This window comes from Anolis carolinensis, chromosome 3, assembly GCF_035594765.1.
Source record: "Anolis carolinensis isolate JA03-04 chromosome 3, rAnoCar3.1.pri, whole genome shotgun sequence".
Classification (NCBI taxonomy): domain Eukaryota; kingdom Metazoa; phylum Chordata; class Lepidosauria; order Squamata; family Dactyloidae; genus Anolis; species Anolis carolinensis.
This window is the reverse complement of record NC_085843.1, coordinates 26,587,221-26,608,442: the sequence shown is the minus strand read 5'-3', so window position 1 is coordinate 26,608,442 and position 21,222 is coordinate 26,587,221. Positions and strand designations below refer to the sequence as shown.

The following is a 21,222-nucleotide window of genomic DNA, read 5'->3' as shown; positions in this document are numbered from 1 at the left end:
TTCCAGAGTATTTTTTGCCTAAGAAGATTCTTTGAAATTTGGGGGGGGGGGGGGGATGTTACCATAAGACCACAGTGACTTAAAGTTGCATGCGCATGCACATAGACACACATGTTACGAAGTCTAATAGCTAGGTTAGAAAACACATCCATACGTTTTTTTTTCTAGTTACTTTAAAATTCGAACTTGATTTTTCTAATCACTTTAGAAAAAACATCACTGTTAGTACAAGGAGAAAACCTGGAACTATTTTTTGAATTTGAAGGGATACTTTATCTCCTTTTTACATTCAGATAAGACCTGGGAGACTGAAATGGACTTATTTTATATTACAAAAAATTATGTGGAACTCGACATAAATGGCAAGAAAAGGGGGTCACCCTGAATGCAGTCACCACCATCTTTTCCCTTCCATTCAATACCTTATCTTCTGGATCACACTGACTACATAATGGTATAGTTGTTCCAATTTTCCTTTCTTGCTAGATCACTAGAGGGAATGCAATAATCAGAAAACATGGGTTACACCCTATATAAAATTCCATACATAAGGATGAGTGATAGCACTATAAAAGCCTTATCTGGAAGCAACACAGAGTAAGATGTGTTTTTGGTTTGGCTTAACATCAGATTAATGGATTGAGACTGGGCTGAAAATGAAGGTTAAATATAATTTATTGCAAAATGTTCAAATTTTAACAAACAGTATTCAAGCAGATCATTGCAGTGAAATGATACTTCATTTAGCTTTGCAAAAGAAAAGTACATTGTTAACATAATTAAAACGGGGGGCACAAACATTTATTCATTCAAAAAGCATTGTTTGGTTTTTAACAAAGCTACCCCATGATAAATGTGGTATAAAAAGCATATCATACTCTAGAACAGATTTTTTTCACCATCTTCAGTAGTCAAGGTTGAGAAAATATTAGTTTAGAGATCCATACAACATTGAAAGTCAGCTGATAAATCAAACTAGCCATGAGCCATCCGCTGAGACTTGGCTCTCAAGCCTTTATACAGTAACATTTAATAGCATTTTTCTGCCCTGTTGCCTTTGTAATACAAACATACAAAATAGTTTCAAAATAAGAGTGGTAGGAGGAAATATTAGCTTTGGCTGTTGAGCAGATGTAATACCAAAGCTTCATCTTCTGCAAGGGAAAGGCCTGTATCTAATGGTTCTGATGAATCCTTTAGACTGAATTTCATTTTCTTCCTTTTTGGCTCTCCTTTTGTTGCTGATAGTCTTTTTCCAAGAGGCTGCTTGTCCATCCCAAGCTCACTGTAAAAATAAATCAACAACTCCTTTAAGACGTGTTTTTTAAGGACAATAAGCACCATTCAAGCAAATAATGCATCTTAAACGAGACAGGGTTATAAGAGGCAAAATTGTGACATTTGTGAAAAGGAAAGCCTTGCACCTAAGGACTCTTTTAAGGCTGGATCTACACTATCCTATATCCCAGGATCTGATTCCAGATTATCTGCTTTGAACTGGATTATATGAGACTACACTGCCAGATAATCTGGGATAAGAAAATAATCTGGGATCAGATCCTAGGATATAGGACAGAGTAGATCCAGCCTAAGTCTTTTAAAAAATTCTTTTGGGGAGTGGTGATGTCAAATTAAAATGAAAAATAAATCAGAAAAAAAGATTCTGGTTAATTTACATTTGGATTACGGGCAACAAATCTTTCACATCTAAATTACATATACAATTGAAGCCAATGAATACTGTGGATATTTCCTTTTGTATACACATTAATACAGGCATATGCAAAGTCCGACCAATTGTGCCCCCTCTTCAAATTTCTACCAGCCCTCGCTCTTCGGGCCTCCCTTTCTCACTTCTTTCCTCCCTTCTCCCTTGACTTCCTCCCTCAATCCCTTTCTTGACTTCCTTCCTCTGTTAGTTTCATCCTTCCTTTCTCTTGCGGATCAGAGCCTTGGAAAATGGCGGGCTTCTCGAGAGGAGCGAATGAGAGTTGGAGGCCTCTTGCATTCCTTCAACCCAATTAAGTATTGTCACCTTCTCCTCAGGTGGCTCCAACCTCAGGCAACCTGTCCCAATGGTCCCTTGTCTCTCTCTCTTCCCCTGCACCTTTTTTATTTTATATTTATGCAAAGGAAGGCTCCCCAATTGCCTTGCTTGCCCCAGGCGCTTGCTGCTGCCACCACCACTGCTGCTGCTACATGGCTGGAAAGGGCAGGCCCTGGAGGCCGAGCGCCTATCTGGCTTCCCTCCCTTCTCCACCCGGCCTTCACCCCACATTGCCTCCCTGCCTTTTCTAAAAAGTCTGTCCTTTGCTGTAGCTCCTTGTTTGGGAAGTAATGGGGAGAGCCAGATGGCAACTATAAGCCCCTCTTCCACACTCAAAACCTTTCGGACAGATGGCCATGCCACTGAAGAACTTCCATAGAAGGAGATTCCACCAGACTCAGGCAGCATATGCCGTTGTCTGAAATGACTTGAAGGCACACAACATCAACAATCCTAATTAACTTGACTCTCTCATCAATCAAAAGTAGGGCCACACTCCCCATTGAAAGACTGGTAGGTTTACATTGGCTAACATTGTTCTTCGTTTTATACACTGTATTGTTCTTTCATTTTTTTATTACAGATAAGACATATGCAGTGTGCATGTTTTTTTCAAACTATAGCCTGCCCCCCCAAAAAACAGGCTGAGGGACCGTGAACTGGCCCTCCGCTTAAAAAGTTTGGACACCCCTGCCCTAACAAATGTTACACATTTATGTTACTTGCTCTAAAATCCAATCTACCATAGCACTATAGTTTTCACAATGGTCAATCAGATACAGAAAGAAAATCCCACAAAGTTTAAAAAATAATATTTTTTCCTACATGAGAGTGGAATGGCCAGGGTCTCGGCAAAGAAAGAATTGGGCTGCCATATATATGCCTCAGCATCTATAGCTACAGTAGAGCCTCACTTATCCAAGCCTCGCTTATCCAAGCCTCTGGATAATCCAAGCCATTTTTGTAGTCAATGTTTTCAATATATCGTGATATTTTGGTGCTAAATTCATAAATAAAATCATAACCTAATTTGATGTTTAATAGGCTTTTCCTTAATCCCTCCTTATTATCCAAGATATTTGCTTATCCAAGCTTCTGCCGGCCCGTTTAGCTTGGATAAGTGAGACTCTACTGTACTTACTCCAGCTCTGTGGCCCCTGAGAAAACTATCTTCCACGATTCTATGAATCTATATGTATATATGTATGTATGTATGTGTGTGTGTGTGTGTGTGTGTATATATATATATATATATATATATATATATATATATATATATAAATAAAATAATAAAACTTTATTTATACCCCGCCACCATCTCCCTGTGGGGACTTGGGGCAGCTTACATGGGGCATAGGCCCAAACAACATAGGACAAAATATAGGCAACATAATACAAATCACACTATAAAAAGATAAAAAAAACCCTCTGGGACTGATTAATTAATTACTGTATCTCCAAAGGCCTGCCGAAACATCCAAGTCTTCAGTTGTTTCCTGAAGGAAGGTAGAGAGGGAGCCAACCTAATCTCCCTGGGGAGGGAGTTCCAGAGTGGGTGGGGGGGGGGGAGAGGCACGGCCGAGAAGTCCCTCTCTCTCGTCCCCACCAAACGCAGTTGTGAGGAGGGTGGAAGTGAGAGAAGGGCCTCCTCGGAAGATCTCAGCGGTCGGGTGGGTTCATAGGGGACGACGCAGTCACGAAGATAGGCAGGTCCCGAACCGTTTAGAGCTTTATAGCATATGCATCATTCCTCCATTTTAAACCCTTTAAATGAAATTTCATTATGGGTGGGAACCTGCCCATTAGCCCAATTTTCTCCCATCCCATTTTTAAAGTAGTCTTCCCATTGGGTTGTTGTGTGTTTTCCGGGCTTCGACAACACAGTCTTCCCATTCTTTAAAACCTGTTTATTTTGCCAGCAGAGCTCATTGTCTTAGCTATAGTAGAACAAAGGCAGTCTAAAGTCAAGAAGCAGAAATGTGTGTGTAGCAATGACTGCGCTGCAGGAGGACTTGAGTGCCCCAAGACTGGGATCCTGGGCCAGGTACTCACTCAGCCTGATACACTTCACATCAAGGTTGTGAGGATCAGTGCTTCTCAAACTAAAGCCCATGGACTGGATGTGATCCATTTACCTGGCCCCTGCCTTAAACTTTATAGACTTAGGGTCACCCTAAGTCTGAAACAACTTGAAGGCACACAAAAGCAACAATCCTAATTAACTTGACTATCTCATCAACCAAAAGCAGGCCCACACTTTCCATTGAAATACTAGTAAGTTCATACTAGTTAAAATTGTTCTTAATTTTAAATATTACAAAAATTTCATTTTTTGCACTAGAAATATGACGTGCATAGGAATTTGTTCATGTTTTTTCAAACTATTGTTCCATCCCCCTTGCGCACCCCCAACAGTCTGAAGGACCGTTAACCAGCCCTCTGTTTAAAAAGTTTGAGGACTCTTGTGAGGATGAATTGGCAAGGAGGAGAGCCATGGAGACTCCCTTGGACTCACACAAAAGCTATAAATGGAAATAATAAATTTGCAGCAATGTGAAGAAAGAAGGACAATTTAAATAGCAATTACAATAAGGAGCCCTGAACCTTTGGTGTAATCAATTACATTGTATGTTAGATTGTAAGAACATAAGCATGGTCCTGGTGGAGCAGAACAATGGCCTATCTAGACTAGAATTTTGTCCCTGTGGAGGGTATTTAAAAATGATTACACTAAAATAGCAGTAAAGTTCCAAAGATTTGGCACTAAAATTCCCAGAAGTCTCACTCCAAAATGTGTCAGGTCATTTACAACTATCAAATTAATTGTATTCAGGACCAGACTTTTTTGTCTGAATATACTACACATCTGCTTTGTATGATATGCTTTTGTGATGGCTGTATGTGAGAATGTTTTCATTAAGCTCTGTCCCTAAGTTTTGACCCACAACCCTTCTCACCTATGGGAGTTATGGTGTCAATACAGCTGTGGAAAGGGCTTGCTAGTTAAGTACAACATTGCTACAGAAAAATGCCAAAATATGCTTTCTTCATGTATAGATTTCACATTCCTCTTGCTGCCAGAGGGAATTCTTGTCCACCAGTCTGTCCACCTCTGCAGCATCCAATTTTCAGTTCTCCATTTGCCCAATAATTTTGCAAATGCAAGTGTACCCAGTTGTCAACATGAAGGGAAAGTTATTCCCCCAGCTGTAGATACCATTAATTTTAATGTGGTAGCAATATTTTGCATTGCACAGCCACAAAGAGTTGCCTAGAGGTAAGGCCAGCTTGACTGGTCCATCACCTTCAATGATACTCCAAAATAATGCTATCCATGATGGTCCCCTTCGAGTTAGCCAACTCACTTCTCCTGGAGTTTTCACTGCTATGTGAATCACTCATTACTTTTTTTAAAAAGTCAGTGAATTCCTGCAGTAATTCAGAGCTCCAAGTTTCCAACAGAAGTTAACAGACTCCAACTAATTTCCATTGAGAAATAAATAGATAATGAAAATCACATAAATTGATTGTCTCACCCTTATATATATTTGGCACAATCACTGGATTCAAGTCACTGGGATTTTGGAGGAAGATGGAAACTCATCCTGGGCCCAAAAATAATTCAGCTTGTACAATCAGGTTCTCTGGGGGATGATCACTACAGTCAGTCAGGTTTAGCCTGGCAACAGTAACCCAGAAGACCTTTCTTCAGCCGTTCCTAGACTGTGGAATGATCTGCCAAAAGAGCTTCCGCAACTGACTATGCTGTCTGAATTTTCAACTACATTAAAGATCAGTCCCTTCTGGCAGGGTTAAAAAGATTATTTTGAAATCATGAATTTTAAATAGTGTACTGGTTGTTTTAATACATATTATACATTTTCTTTAAAACCGAAGATTTAAGAGGGTAATGTATTTCAACTGATAGTATGTATTTTAATATGTTTTACTCCCCACCTTGATCCATAGAGAGAGGCAGATCTTCTTTTTTTTTTTAAAAAAAAAATGAGGAATATTAGGTCAGCTGAGGAGGAGGAGGGATTATAACCTCTAAGGGAGGTATATCTGGCCTGTGGACTTCTGAAAGTTGTTAATCATGGCATAAAGATAATATCCACGCATCTGAACAGTGAGGAGCCCAGGTCTGCTGACAATATGAAATTATTCTGGTTGGTCAAAACAGAAAGGGGCAGAAAAGAAATCTCATCTCTTAAATTGGAGGAATTGCTGTCTCACAAGTACAAAATAATTTGCCAGGCAGCAGCAAATACAACAACAATAATAACAACAAAACAACTGTGTGAACACAATATTGGATGAAATCAGCCTTTGGTCTAATCCAGTGCGTCCCAAACTCGAGTTCTCAAAGCGTTTTGGACCAATCCAGTCTCAGCTGCCTTGGCCAATGATCAGGGATTCTGAGAGCTAAAGTCCCAAACATCTAGAAAACCAGAGCTTGGGAAATACTGATCTAATTCATATGACTCTTCTTATGTATTTAGTAAATGCACTTATGTTCTCCTTAAAAGATTCACATTATCTACTGTTTCTAAAAGCATGGTCTTCTGATGAATCTTTGATAGAGTCACAGAATTTAAGACAGAAGGGCAACATAGTAAAAAGAAAACTCTGTATTTTTGAAAGATGGGCCAATTCAATTTCTTAATATAGATGTAATGAAACCTGTTCTGATCATTGTTTTCCAATACTATGGTAATTTTAATGTTTGAAAGGTATGTCAACATACAAGATTAACCAATGCCCTAAGGTCCTTTAATGGACCAAGAAATTGGTCTTCTATTAGGGCTGATTTTATGTTGCAAGAATTCATTGAACACAAGAGCAGAAGTATAAACCAGTTGTTAAGCAATTCCTTCCTGTTTTTAGGATAACAGCTATCTATCTGTGTTGTGCCTTCAAGTCATTTCAGCTTTATGGTAATGCTAAAAGCTTACAACTGTGTGTTTCTTGGCATGATTTGTTCAGAGGAAATTTGTCTCTGATTTCATGTGTGCGAGAGTGAGAGAAACTAACCTATGGTCATCATGGCTAAATATGGATTTGGACTCTGGTGTCCTAGAACCCTAGCCCATGAGTCAAATAATTTCACCATGCTGATTCTCTACTATCTCTATCTACAGGTATTCCATTCCCTCCCCTCATAATCTTTTGCACTGCTTCGTTTCAGTCTGATCTGAAATCTATGTACTGCTTGCAAAAATGTGTGTGTGTGCACAATATTTGTAAATGACTATCCAAATGACATACATAGCTACCCAGCAGGAACAATGTTTACAGTGAATGACAGATTGTGGGGAACATCTATAGAAGGTGCTATTGGGCTCATGTCCTGCTTTTGGACTTCTCACTGGGACATTTCATTGGCCACTGACTGAACAGAATGCTGAATTCAATAGGGATTTGATATCACCCAGCAAAAATCTTCCTACTTCCCTAAATGCATTCTGTTGAAGCCAGTTTTTTTTAAAATTGTTGATGCAATAGTCCTATTGTGGTTTTTATATGCAACAGGGCTTTTAAAAAACATAATGCAATGTGAATGTGCTAAGTAATATCAAGTCAGAAAAATATCCTCATCGTAAAATAAATATGTCAGAAAAATATTTTCATTTTTGTGGTCTCTGCCAAGTTAGATAAAATTAGACATGTCTGTTTTTGAAAAGGGACTGCAGGTGCACAAGCCATATGCTTTGTGCTGTTTTTGTCACCAGGACCACAGTCAGATTATCATTTTCTACTTGTCTATTAAACCAAAGAAAGAAAAAGAATGTACAATAATTGGAGGAAGATCAGGTGCAAGCTCAGAACTGCACCTTTATTGCAGTTGGGTGGCAAACTGAATACAGAGGAAATTATTAGCATCTCATTAAACTAAGACTGACATTTTTGATGAAGCAAAATACATTGGCTTGAATCAAGGAACAGTCAAATAAAATTAATGGAATGTAACCCGGTTGTGAATAGTCCCATAGATCACAGGGATCTACTTGAGGTATACCCGTTTTACTACACTGTGGTTGAAAAACTCCCTTACTACCGTGTTTCCCCGAAAATAAGACAGTGTCTTATATTATTTTTTGCTGCCAAAGATACTCTAGGTCTTATTTTCTGGGGATGTCTTATTTTTCCATGAAGAAGAATTCACATTTATTGTTGAACAAAAAATGAACATTTATTATATACTGTACAGTAGTTGTCATCATAAACCAGCATAACCAGACAAACTGTGAATCCTATCAAGAATTCTTGTTACTACCAATATTTCCATGTACAACACTTTATGGTACATAAATTTACCGATCCTGCATGCTCTGGTGTTCTGTTCGGCGGGCATGCTTCCAAACACAAACTTTGCTAGGTCTTACTTTCGGGGGAGGCCTTATATTTAGCAATTCAGCAAAACCTCTACTAGGTGTTATTTTCTGGGGATGTCTTATTTTAGGGGAAACAGGGTAAAGCATAGTGAAGTATCTTAACTCTTTATGAAGACCAGTCATTACCAAAAGTTATTTATGTGATGGTTCACTGGCAAAATAATGCTATCAGTATTTCCCACTGAACTCTCATGTTTAGGGATTGGAGAAGCCTTTCTGGAGGTCCTTAGTTGATAGTGGATGCTGTTCTAGGCAGCAAAACCCACAAGTGGACAGCAAGGCCTAGCATGGTGTATGGCTGGGCCAAGATTTTGCTGCCTGAGGCTAAGAATAAGACAACATTCTTTCTACCTACATGCCTTGTTATCTTTCTAGATTAGCAATTGTGTCTTTCTACAGCACTGATATAGGATGGTATTCCCAACGGAACATGAAGGAATCAAGTCAGATTAGGGAGCAGACCTTGTAATATACAGTTTCCCTCCTACAACAGTTTGTTGTTGCCTCTCATCATCTATTGCCTGATGCCTGGGATGACCCCAAGTTGAAGGGGATGGTATTATGAGATCATTAGCACAGAGCAAAATGCTCAAGTGCAATAAGTCCTCACTCTTGGGAAGAAATGAGGAAAAAATTGGATCAGTCTCCTCTGGTGAAATCAGTCTTTTTCTCAAAATGGCTGTAATAGGGAGTTTTGAAAGGGGACATTGAAAAAGACCACAATCCTAATTCACTCTCCATCTTTTGAGTGGGAGTGGTTGGAACATGCTGTGGTCCATATGTTGCCTCCATATATGTGGTTCTTGAAGGAAATGGTTTCAAAGGCAAACAGCAGGCATGTACAAAACTCAGGCACACATGTTTTACATAGCATAGGGAAAGATTAACACCCCTGTGGTCTTTGTTTTGCTGTCTTGTGCCCCTGTTCAGAAGATTTCACCTTCTTCCATGTTTGGTGGACCTGTACAGCAGTAAAAACATTTTTGGAAAAATGCAACTAAAGAAACTAACAAAAAGATTTCTAAGATGATGAAGAAAAACCCAGAAATGTGCCAATTGGGTTTGTTTCAGAAGATAATTGGGAATGAAAATGTAGAAATTTGCCAATATAGTTTTGTGGCAGTGAGAATTACAATAGCAAAATCTTGGAAGGCAACCCCCCCCCCCTACTTATCAAGGATTGGAGTAGAAAATTAGTCGAGTATATTCACATGGCCAAGATCTCCAATGGCATAAGGGGAGGAAACAAAGAAGAGTTCACTAGAAAATGGAGACTTGCCTTTGGGAGAAGACAAACACAGATTTGAAATAGCCACATGGGGAATTTATTAGTGTAATGATAAGGAGAGACTTTATTAAATACTAGTTCCATATGGTGTGGTGTCGGAAATCATGGGTGGTGGGTCACGGCTGGGAATGGGGGTAATTGGGGAAATAAATACTTGCATTTTGATTGTTGAATGTTGTATATGGTATGCTTTTTTTACATGCTACAATAAAAATTATATTAAAAAGAGAAGATTTCATCTCACTTTCTGTCCCTGTGATAATTGGATTTTGAAAATTTAGTTTGTTGTAGAAACAAGGATTGGTGATAAAGCTTCAGTTGAAGACACCTTTTCCCATGATAAACTCTTTCAGGAGTGTATTTCCAGTCTGAGAAGTAGATTTCTCTCACCTCCTGTTGTCTCACCCCTGTTTTTAATTATGAGTCATTTGCAATTCGGGAACTGCCTGTATATGAAAGGACTCCCAAAAATTATTGTTTAGTTGCCCTTCCCTACCATGCAATCACCACTAAGTGCAAATATAGAAGTAGTGCAGGCTAAAAATCAGTCTGGGATGAGAGCCTTGTTAACAGTAAATGGAGGCTAGAGTCATGAGGCTTGTTTCTCTGGGCATTGTTATTGCAGTCAAATGATAGCATAGCTACGTTTTGAGCTTGTTGACGGATTACCATTTACAGATAAAGCCATGTGAAGATAGCATTAGTAAACACAATACAGTGAGTATCACACTACAGCAGGGGTAAGGAAAATGTAGTCTTTTACTACATGTAGTCTCACAAAGATTTTTCTGTGCACCTTCTTTGCTACTTTCCCTCCAAATGCTCCCTAGGGTGTAGAAATCAATTCTGGCAAAAGCAAACAAACATTTTAACCCCAGGAGATGACACTCCTCCCAAGAAGTGATGTAGATAGAAGGTGACTTCCACATCGATTTTGAGGAAAAAATGACTCCTTCTGGGATTAAAATGGCCCATAGAGGGCCAGAAATGTGGGGTTGAGGGCAAGACACAGAAGTATGACCTTCCAAGTCCCGTTTGAGAGCTAATTTGGCCTCCTAAGCTCCAACAGTTGCACTACTGTTTGAAACTTGCAGGATCTCAAACAAAAGGCTTTTCAATGGCATTATATTCATAACATGGGAGTTATTAAGTGGTAAGACGAGTGAAAAATAAAGGACACATGCAGCAACACTTAGTGCTGAAAACAAACACAATATTGTTCTAACTCTTTTGGCTCCATGTGAACTAAATCCCTGAAATATTGGGAACACCCTGCCACATTACTTATTGACTATTGATCAAAAGGAATTGACTCATTTTTCTATATGCCATCATAATTTTGGGCAAAGTATTAACATCAGGAGCATGATCTGAACAGTTGCTGTGTTATTGCAGAATATTATTTCTATAATGGCAACATAGGCTAGAGATGTACCTTAAATGTTAAACTGAAGAGGACTAGTTTAAATATCTATTTGACTCAAAGACCTTGGGACAAGTCACTGTGAAACCAAACCCAGATGTTGAATCATTTGGACATGGTTGTTAAGAAATCACACAAAGTGGAAATTTCAGAATATTAAATTACATATTTTAAGACAATATTTATTCTAGATATGAACTTTTATATTATATTTAAGTTGTTAATTAAAATTTCTTTTTTCCATTTGCAAATCAGTTCACTATTTTTAGTATAGGAAGAGATCTGAAACCAAGGAGCTGATTGAAGTTGCAATTAGGGCAGTTGTTCATAATAAGGTTAGCAATTAAAACAAAGAATGGTATATAAAAAGAAAGCAAAACAAATTTAAAATTAAAATGGACCTTCTCAGGGGAGCAAAGAGATGCTAAGTTTGCTGCTAGTTTATTTTAAAACGAGCTACCAAATAGATTACTCTTCCACTTCAATATCTTTATTAACCAACACCATGAAATATTCATGCATAACTTTTGAGAAGTGTTTTTGTAAGATGAGCAAATCAAAAGGAATTACTTTGGATTAATGTTGAAAGTGCACACTCAACAAATGGCCCAGGAATGTCTCTTGATTATTCCTAGCTACAGTAGTGCATAGATGAGTTGGAAAGATGGTAGCTCAGGAGACAATGTTTGACATGAAAAGAAAGGATGTGAACATTAAAAACCCACAAGGCATTTCAGCAAAAGGATGAACTTTCAGCTGAAAGGATGCAAAAGAAGGCTTACTTCCTAATCTTCTGGGAGCTATTACAAAAGGTCTGTTTCCCACAAAGCTTGGAAAAATGACCTTTCTGCATTATAGCTCTCAGAATCTCCTAATCATTGCTCACATTGACTAGGGGCTTTTGAGTGGGGACTGCAGTCAAGAGATCACAATAAGACTAGGACTTGGAGGGGAGGTCATGAAAGAACCAGACAAGAACCTCAAGTGTGCAGATATATCACTGAATTTCCAAATCAGGATTGTCCAAACCATTGTACTTCCAATTTCTATGTATGGTTGTGAAAGCTGGATATATGGTACTGGAGGATAGTTCTGCGGATATCTTGGACTGTCAAAGGAACAAATAAATGGTTCTTAGAGTAAATCAAGCTTGGACTTTTCCAATGCATTGAGATGACTAAACTTACACTGTTGTACTTTGGACATATCATATGCTTCACTAGAAAATACAATAATACTTGATAAGGTAGAGGGCAGTAGGAAAAAGGGGATACCATATGGATAAGACTCAATCAAGGAAGCCATGGCTTGTTTTTTTAAAGAACTGTTAATGACAGGGTATGGAGCCTCCGGTGGCCTAGGGGATAAACGTCTTGTGACTTGAAGGTTGGGTTGCTGACCTGAAGGCTGCCAGGTTCGAATCCCACCCGGGGAGAGCGCGGATGAACTCCCTTTATCAGCTCCAGCTCCATGCGGGGACATGAGAGAAGCCTTCCATAAGGATGGTAAAACATCAAAACATCCGGGCGTCTCCTGGGCAACGTCCTTGCAGACGGCCAATTCTCTCACACCAGAAGCAACTGAGGTTGCTCCTGACATGAAAAAAAATGACAGGGTAACTTGAGATCTCTCATTCATAGTGTTGTCATGAGTCAAAGCTGACTTGACGTCAGTTAAAAACAACAAAATAAAAAAAGAAACTTTTTAACTTCTGTAAAAATATACTGGAAAAAGTGTTTGGGTTGGGGACACAGAGAGGGAGATAAATGGAAAAACAGCACATGTTATATTTATAGCGGGGTGGGGAACCTTTAGCCTATAAATGCTGTATTATTGTCTAAGCTGGTTTGGATCTTTGGGAGGTGAAGTCTACATCATTGAGAGGGCTAAAGTTTCCTCATCCCTGAATATATGTACATCTGAAACCTCTGCATTCCAGTGGTCTATCTAATCATCTATCATCCATTCTGAATGGTAGCAACTTTCTAGGGTCTCAAGCTGAAGTACTTCGTAGTACTGTACTAGTATCCTGAAGCCCTTTAAATACATCACATGCTCTACATACATTTCTCCAGCTATGTTTGCTTGAAACTTGAGAGAGTCAGTGGGGAAAGCTGCAGATAATTAGTGAAGGCAATACTGAGCAAGATGGACCAATGGGTTGAGTCAATATAAGGCAGCTTGCACATTACTGAAAGGGTCCCAAAACTATGGAGCACTTGTATTTTAGTAGTTAGTTTCTGATCTTTTCCCACAGTAAAAATAACGAGAAAGAGATGTTGAGAAGTTGCCGTAGCTCTTCAATAGATCCGAGTCCCTGCATTTCTTTTCAACACAGCTCTTTTAAAACTTGTTAATTTCATTTAAATTTAATGCCAGTAATTCACATTCCTGGACTGGAATCTAGCTTCACACAATTCAAATCTTTATTATTAATAATATTTATAGAAGCTGGTTTGCCAACATAAAGCAGAACCGTGGAGGGGAGGGAGTCACAATCCCTTGAGAATAGGTGTTACAGTAATCAAGGACATTGGGCTGCAAACCACACACACAGATTTTAACTTACAAGGCCATAGCAAGAATTCTAATGAAGATTAATTAATGCAGACCCTTCTGTAGAGCCCCAGCACGGCTTGCTCCTCACTCAGTGTCAGAATGTCGACTGCACACAGCGGTAGTAATGAAAATACATTGTGCATCGTGTTATTTTCTTTTTAGCAACTCAATGTACAGCAAAAACTTCTGGAATGAGGTTTATAAAGCCACCAAGGAAAAAGATTTGTCTCCAAATGATTCATTATGTTTTCAGGTCCTTTAGAATTCAAATGACTGAATGAAGCTCTCTTGATGTAAACAAGAGACAGCCAAAACAGAATGAGGAAAATCTGTTGTCATTTTAAAATTTAGACTGAAAGGACAATAAAATAAATTAATATACTACTCAACCCCCCTAAATCTATTCTTACATGATATGAATGTTGTTGAATTCTCATACTGAAACTCTCATTGAGAACCCTTTAAAACAGTGTGTGATTTACATTGATCATGATTTAAATCAACAATTTAAATCTGCTCAGTGAAGTAAATTTTCTTGGTTAGTTGATGACAGCTGATAGGAGGAGAATCTCATATTCACACTGGTTTGAAATGTGATACTGGAAATGAGTTCTGTAAAAATTATGGATTTCAAATAAATAAATAAATGGATTTTAGGGGAAATCTTCTAGACTGATCCTTAGAAACCAAGAAAACTACAGTAGTGTGTCACTTATCCAACCTCCGCTTATCCAACATTCTGTATTATCCAATGCAATCTGCCTTTCACCCAGATCCACAGCTGTTTCTCTAGGCAGCACCGCACAGTGGGCCAACATGGCCAACAACAACACAAGTGCAGACACACTTCTAAACAAGTGGCAGACTTGTTTTAAAACATGATATTTTGGTGCTTAATTTGTAAAATCATAATGTAATTTGACGTTTAATAGGCTTTTCCTTAATCCCTGCTTATTATCCAACACATTCGCTTATCCAGCGTTCTGCCAGCTCATTTATGTTGGATAAGTGAGACTCTACTAAGACTGTTGGAAGTTGGAAATATCATGAGAAGAGATTACTCATTAGAAAAAAACCCAGTAAAACTGAGTAAGGTAGAAGGCAGTAAGCAAAGAGGAAGACTCTATTACAGGTGGATAGGAGCCATTTACAAGACCTTGGAAGGGGAGCTGATGATGTTCTTTAGAGGCCATAATCATTTGAAGTCAATTTCATATCAGTTAACAACAACAATGTGTTCTTTGAAGACATTGCTGGTGTTTCACTTCTCCCTTTCATGATTTTCTGACCACTCGCAAGCTTAGGGAAACCTTAATATAATGGGTTTTTGCAATCAAAAATTTCTTTTAACTTGCTTCAGTAAACGATTAACATCCACACCTTAATAAAAATAAAGCCGCAATTTGAATGTCCATGTGTATGCAGCTTCAAGTCACATATTAACTTATGATGACCCCATAAATGTCATAGGGTTTTCTTCGGCAAGAAATGGGGGGGGGGGGTTGCCAGTACCTCATCTAAAATATAGCCTGGAGCACCTGGCATTCATTGGTGGCCCCTCATCCAAATGCTAACTACGGATTACCCTTCTTCGCTTCCGAGACCAGCCGAGATCTGGTGCTTTAAAAATATATATTTAGGCCATGTCGCCTTATTAGGGCATGAAAATATAGGCAAGGGGCACAATGGATTACAAGTACTATTTCCTTCTTATTTTCTACACTATCAGCTCCTCAGTTATGAAATTCCTTCCCAAGAGAAGTCATATTGGCTCAATGGTGTCAAACTGCATTAAGTTTACAATGTAGATGCACTCAAGGATGGCATCTAGTTCAACATGGAAACCTGATTAACAGCAGCTGTGAAAAAGGACTGGGATGTGAGCTAACTTTACTTTTGTCTTTAGGTTTTATTTCAGTATCCTGCTTAACGTCTTCATGTAATAAATAAACCAGTTTTTTGGTGCATCTATGTCTCTGTATCATTTTGACAGACCTGTGAACTTCAGTTGGCCTGCAAATTGAGTGGAATAGAGCCCTGAAATTGTTAATAGCTACCCATGGGAAACCCATAAGGACATTGTTATGATTGAGCCTCATGGCTCTGTTACTGGCAGACGTGGGCGTAAGACTCCTCGAGAGTCAGATACTCTCGAGGAGCGAGAAAGAAAGAGACTGCGAGATATCTTTGCAGCACCATCTGACGAAGAGTCTTTTGAGGGGTTTACGGAGAGAATGGAGGAGGGGCTGGTTAGCTCGGAGGAGGATGAGATGGATTGGACTCGGGTGAGGGAGGAATTGGGTGCCACTGGCAATGATGGGATGGAAGATGAATGGGGACCTTCAGGATTAGACCCATGGACAAGCTGGAGGGATGGGACGGGATCCACAGCTGGGGATGCTGTGGGGCGTAGTCAGAGGTGTTCCAGCTCTGATGAGGAAAGTGATGAGGAAACGCCCGGGTTAAGGAGGGCAGCTGATAGTGATGAGGATTTGTAACTGGCATAAAATGAGGCTTGGGAGCAATTGCAAATTGCGTTGGGCAAGGTAATCTGGACGAACGCTTGGGATCTGTGTGGGACGCTTTCCTGAAGACTGGTGTGTTTTCGTGTGCTGATACGTAAGTTGTTTTGGAATTTGGGGTCAGACGGCGGGAGGAATTGTGTGGGCTTTTGTTTGTGCAAACTTGTGCTTAATCTCATTAGCTTTGACCTTCCGTCGTCTTCTTGACGGACGCCATCTCCTGCTTTGGATTTCGGACTGAACTGACCACGGCTTGACTTCCCCCTACTCGGACTTGGTGAAACTACAAACGTCTGGCTTGAACTACGGAAAGGAACTGGGTCTACTCTACTGCTTCAATCCTCGGCTGATCTGTGTGTATTGGAAATCTTGCCTGCTGTGTGGAGGAGTGACTCAAGTTACTCAAAGCACAGTGCTGGCAGCAGAGAGGAATCTGCTGCCAATTAATTGCATTCTTTTGAACACTTTGTTCCCCGGCTTCTGTTTTGTTTATCCCCAGGCTGAAGCAAGCTGTTTTGTTTTTACCCGGATTAAACTCCGGTTTAATCCGGTTTATCTTTTGAACGTTTTTCCTTGCCCCTTTTTGCTTTTAAAGGCTAATACTGCCTGGCCCTTGTATTTTACGGGCATTTTGAGTTCTGTTATCCAATAAACTCTGTTATCTTTGATCTTGTGGCGTTCTGTCCTTGACAGACATAGTCCTCTTACTACTGTTGTGGACAAAAACATATTTCAGGGGCACATTGTCTTTGACCCTGGAACTCACATATTGTGATGAACCATGGGCCTTGTAGTCCTGCTCAGGACATTGTAATCCCTGATGAAGATGAAAACTTGGGTTTTTTACCTTCCCAGTCTGAACTGGATTCCTCTCAGCCAGATCCTTCCCAGGCAGATCTGGAAACCTTGCACCTGCAAGAAAGTTGTGCCCCAGAAGTATGTCAAACAACCCCAGAGCCTACTTCTCCCGTGTTCTTGCGCCGGGAGTTTTGTAAACAACAGAGAAGTTTGGATTCAGCTACGCGCAGGAGTGCGAGGATAGCAGCTAAGAATGTTGCCAATTAACATTGGTTCTCGTGAGAATCTTTAAGGAGTTTAACATCTGGTCTCAGAGTTTAGCTTTCGTTTCTGATTCCCAGAGAACCGCTTTGGTGAGAATGTTGGACTCTATATAGGTGTTTTGCCCGCGTAGCAACTTCGCGGAGTCAATTCGTCAGCCTACGGAGCGAGTTGTGTCTGGACAACGCGCTCCGATTCAAGCCTCGCTTCAGCTCAAGCCTTGCCTTGCTATCCAGCCTTCGCCTTGCTTCCCAGCCTTTGTTTACCTACGGACTTTGCCTTGTTTCCCAGGACTAATCCTTGCCTTGTTTCACGGATTTTACCAAGTTATTCCACGGACCTTGTTCTTGTTCTTAGTTACCTTGTTCCACGTTCAAGCCTTGTTTCAAGTATCAAGTTATTTCCTAGCCACGCTCAAGTTTTATGGACTAAGGACCTTGTCATCTCCCCTCACTTTGCTTGGCAAAGTGAGTGTTTCGGTTATTGGATTACAACTTTGGACCTTAATATTTCTTATTGGACATTGCTTTTTTGGACTAATTCTGACCTTTCCTGAAGGGTCTAATTCTGGACTATTTTCTATACTTGTTTTTATTAACTTTATATATTCCTTCAATAAAGATATTAGTTAGATTCTGGCCTCTGTGTATGGTTATTGGTGCCTCTGCCGCCTGGGTCGTGACAGTTTGACTCCGCCACCCATAAGCACCAACTAACCGAGGCCAGGATGTCTACCGGAGCCGCGCCGGCTGGACAGCCGCTCAGCTACACCATCAGCAAGGACGAAGTGGACCGCATCCGTGACAGACTCAACGCGCAGGATGGAGAAATAAAAGGGTTGAGGGAGCGCGGAGTTCGCCTCCCGGCCATGGCGTTGCCTACCAAGTTTTCTGGAGAAGCTGCTAAGGTTCATGTTTTCCGCCGCCAATGTCAAGCTTATCTAGAGGCCCGTGATGCCGAGTTTCCCCAAGAAGACATCAAGGTGGCGTGGGTCTACAGTCTTCTAGACGGACCAGCGGCTAGCTGGGCGACGGCCCTGTTTGATCAAGCCTCCCCCCACCTAAGTTCAGCACAACGCTTCTTGGATCACCTTAAGGAGACCTGGGGAATCGAGGACAATTTGGAGGCAGCCGGTCACAAACTCCGGCGCCTCCTTCAAGGAGACAGACCCATGTCTCAGTACATAGCCGAGTTCCGCGTGCTGGCCCACAACACCGGCTGGAACGATGTAGCCCTCAGAGGACAATTTCGGGAGGGTCTCAACATTGAAATGCTGGAAGAAATCTCCAAGGTGGATCCTCCCCAGACCCTCGAGGCACTCATTGATCAATGTTTACGGGCTGAAGTCATGATTGCCAACAGGAAACAATGGGTTCGAGGCCAGGGCGGTAGAGCCGGGGCAAAACCCCCCGCTCCCGCCAGTGTTCAGCCACGTCCGGTGTGGAGACCCCCGCCGCCAACCCCATACCCCAGAGGAGGCGAGGAGGTGCCGATGCAGTTGGGCAATGTGCGTCCCAGACTAGATGCCGCCGAGAAGGCCCGTCGTCAACGCTTGAACCTCTGCTGGTACTGCGGGAACGGGGGCCACTTCGCCAGAGAGTGCCCAGCCAAAGGGAAGCCTGCCGCCCGTCTTGCGGCGGCGTCCTCCACGGAGTCGAAGGCGTCTGAGCCGACTGGCACACAGCCGGCGGGGGAAGCCAACGACCGGGTGTAGAGAGGCTCGCCAACCCGGTCAAAAAATCCATCCAAGAGCCGCCAACCGGGGTCCTGTTCCTTCTCGTGGTCACATTATGGTCAGCAAAAAGGGGACCCGTCATGATCCACGCCATGATAGACTCTGGAGCTACCAACAATTTCATCGATAGAGAGTATGCCGACTCTCTGGGATTACAATATCATGATTTCAAGAATGCCCGTGTGGTGCAAGCCATAGACGGCCGTCCCCTCAAGACGGGCCCCGTAAGCCAGTGGTCGGAACCCACCAGGATGTGGATAAGGGAACATATGGAAGAGATTTCCTTCTTTGTTACCGAGGTTCCCCATTTCCCTGTGATTTTGGGAATTCCATGGCTGACACTCCACGACCCTAACATCTCCTGGTCCAACAGAGAACTGCAGTTTGCTTCACCGTACTGCCAAAACCATTGCCTCGTAGCCAAGGTATGCCATGCCACAGACTCCGAGCCCATCATCACCTTGCCAAAGAAGTACTCCGAGTATTGGGATGTATTCAATGAGAAAGAAGCCGAAAAATTACCCCCACATAGACCTTATGACTGTGCCATTGACTTGGTGGAGGGGGCCCCGATCCCGCGAGGGCATCTCTACTCCCTGACTGAACCAGAGCAAGAAGCTCTCAGGGAATTCTTAGAGACAAACCTTCGCAAGGGGTTCATCAGACCCTCTCAATCCCCAGCCGCCTCCCCAGTGATGTTTGTGAAGAAGAAGTCAGGGGAATTACGCTTGGTGGTGGACTACAGAGCATTGAACAATATCACCAAGCGGAACAGCTATCCCCTGCCCTTAATCTCGGATCTACTGGACCGACTTCGAGGAGCCAAGGTCTACACCAAGCTGGATCTTCGGGGGGCTTATAATCTAGTTCGCATCAGAGAAGGGGACGAGTGGAAGACCGCCTTCCAGACTAAATTCGGATTATTCGAGTCCCGAGTTATGAATTTCGGTTTATGCGGAGCTCCCGCAACGTTCCAGCATTTTGTCAACGATATTTTTCAGGACTATCTAGACAGATTCTTGATAATCTACCTGGACGATTTTTTGGTGTTTTCCAGATCACAATCAGAACATGAGAACCACGTCAAAATGGTGTTGCAACGACTGCGGGATCATGGACTTTATGCCAAGCTAGAAAAATGCGCTTTTGATCTACAAGAGGTAGATTTCCTTGGCTACCGCATCTCGCCTCTAGGGCTTTCCATGGATCCAGCCAAAGTTTCAGCAGTATTGGAATGGCGGGCGCCAACTAACAAGAAAGAGGTGCAGCGTTTCTTGGGGTTCGCGAACTACTACCGCAAGTTCATTCCAGATTTTGCCCGCTGGTCCGACCCCATCACTAGCTGCATCCGTGGAAAGCAGCCTTTCCGCTGGACTGATCAAGCAGAGAAAGGGTTCCAGCAACTGAAGAAACTATTCACCTCCCAGCCAATTCTACAGCACCCAAATCCTGGAACCCCTTTTGTGGTGCAAGCGGACGCCTCTGATGTGGCAATTGGGGCTGTACTCTTACAACCGGTGGGAGATCACCTCCACCCCTGTGCCTTTTATTCTCGTCAACTAACCACACCAGAGAGGAATTACACCATTTGGGAAAAAGAACTACTGGCCATAAAGGCAGCCTTTGAAACTTGGAGACATTGGCTAGAAGGGGCCAAATTCCCCATTGAAGTCCACACTGATCATCGTAATCTAGAACATCTAAGAACTGCCCGCAAACTAAATCAGAGGCAGCAACGTTGGGCTTTATTCTTTGAACGTTTCAACTTCCAGATCCATTATGTGACCCCAGCTCAAACCAAGCAAGCAGACGCCCTGTCACGTAAACCGGAATACGCTGCAGGACGCAAGGAGACCTTTGAATCCCAACTGCTACAACCTGAGAACTTTGCCACGCTCACAGTGGGGAACACCAAATCCAGTCCCATTGGTTCAACTTCCCCTACTCCAGGACCCATCTGTGCTCAAGAAATCAGGGCTAGTCAGCAAGCAGATGCCTGGGCGCAGGACCAACTTCGCCAAGGTCTACATTTTCCCTTTTCGCTTAAAGATGGGCTGCTCTGCTATAGAAATCATGTTTATATCCCACCCGGACCGGGCAGGGAAAAAGCGCTTCGTCTGTGTCATGACTGCAAACCAGCAGGACACTTCGGACTATTTAAAACCATGCATTTGATCCTAAGAGATTTTTGGTG

The 21,222-nt window shown here is 41.7% G+C and overlaps 1 protein-coding gene across 1 annotated transcript in view; it reads right to left on the bottom strand.

The window, feature by feature from the left end:
* Window positions 1–657: 657 nt before the first annotated feature.
* The window catches only part of ddx10 (DEAD-box helicase 10), a 232,214-nt gene continuing 211,649 nt past the window's right edge, over window positions 658–21,222 (bottom strand). The window contains exon 18 of the mRNA XM_062974612.1: window positions 658–1,285. Coding sequence (XP_062830682.1) covers window positions 1,111–1,285 — 175 coding nt within the window. The 3' untranslated portion in view covers window positions 658–1,110. The remainder of the gene's footprint in view (window positions 1,286–21,222) is intronic.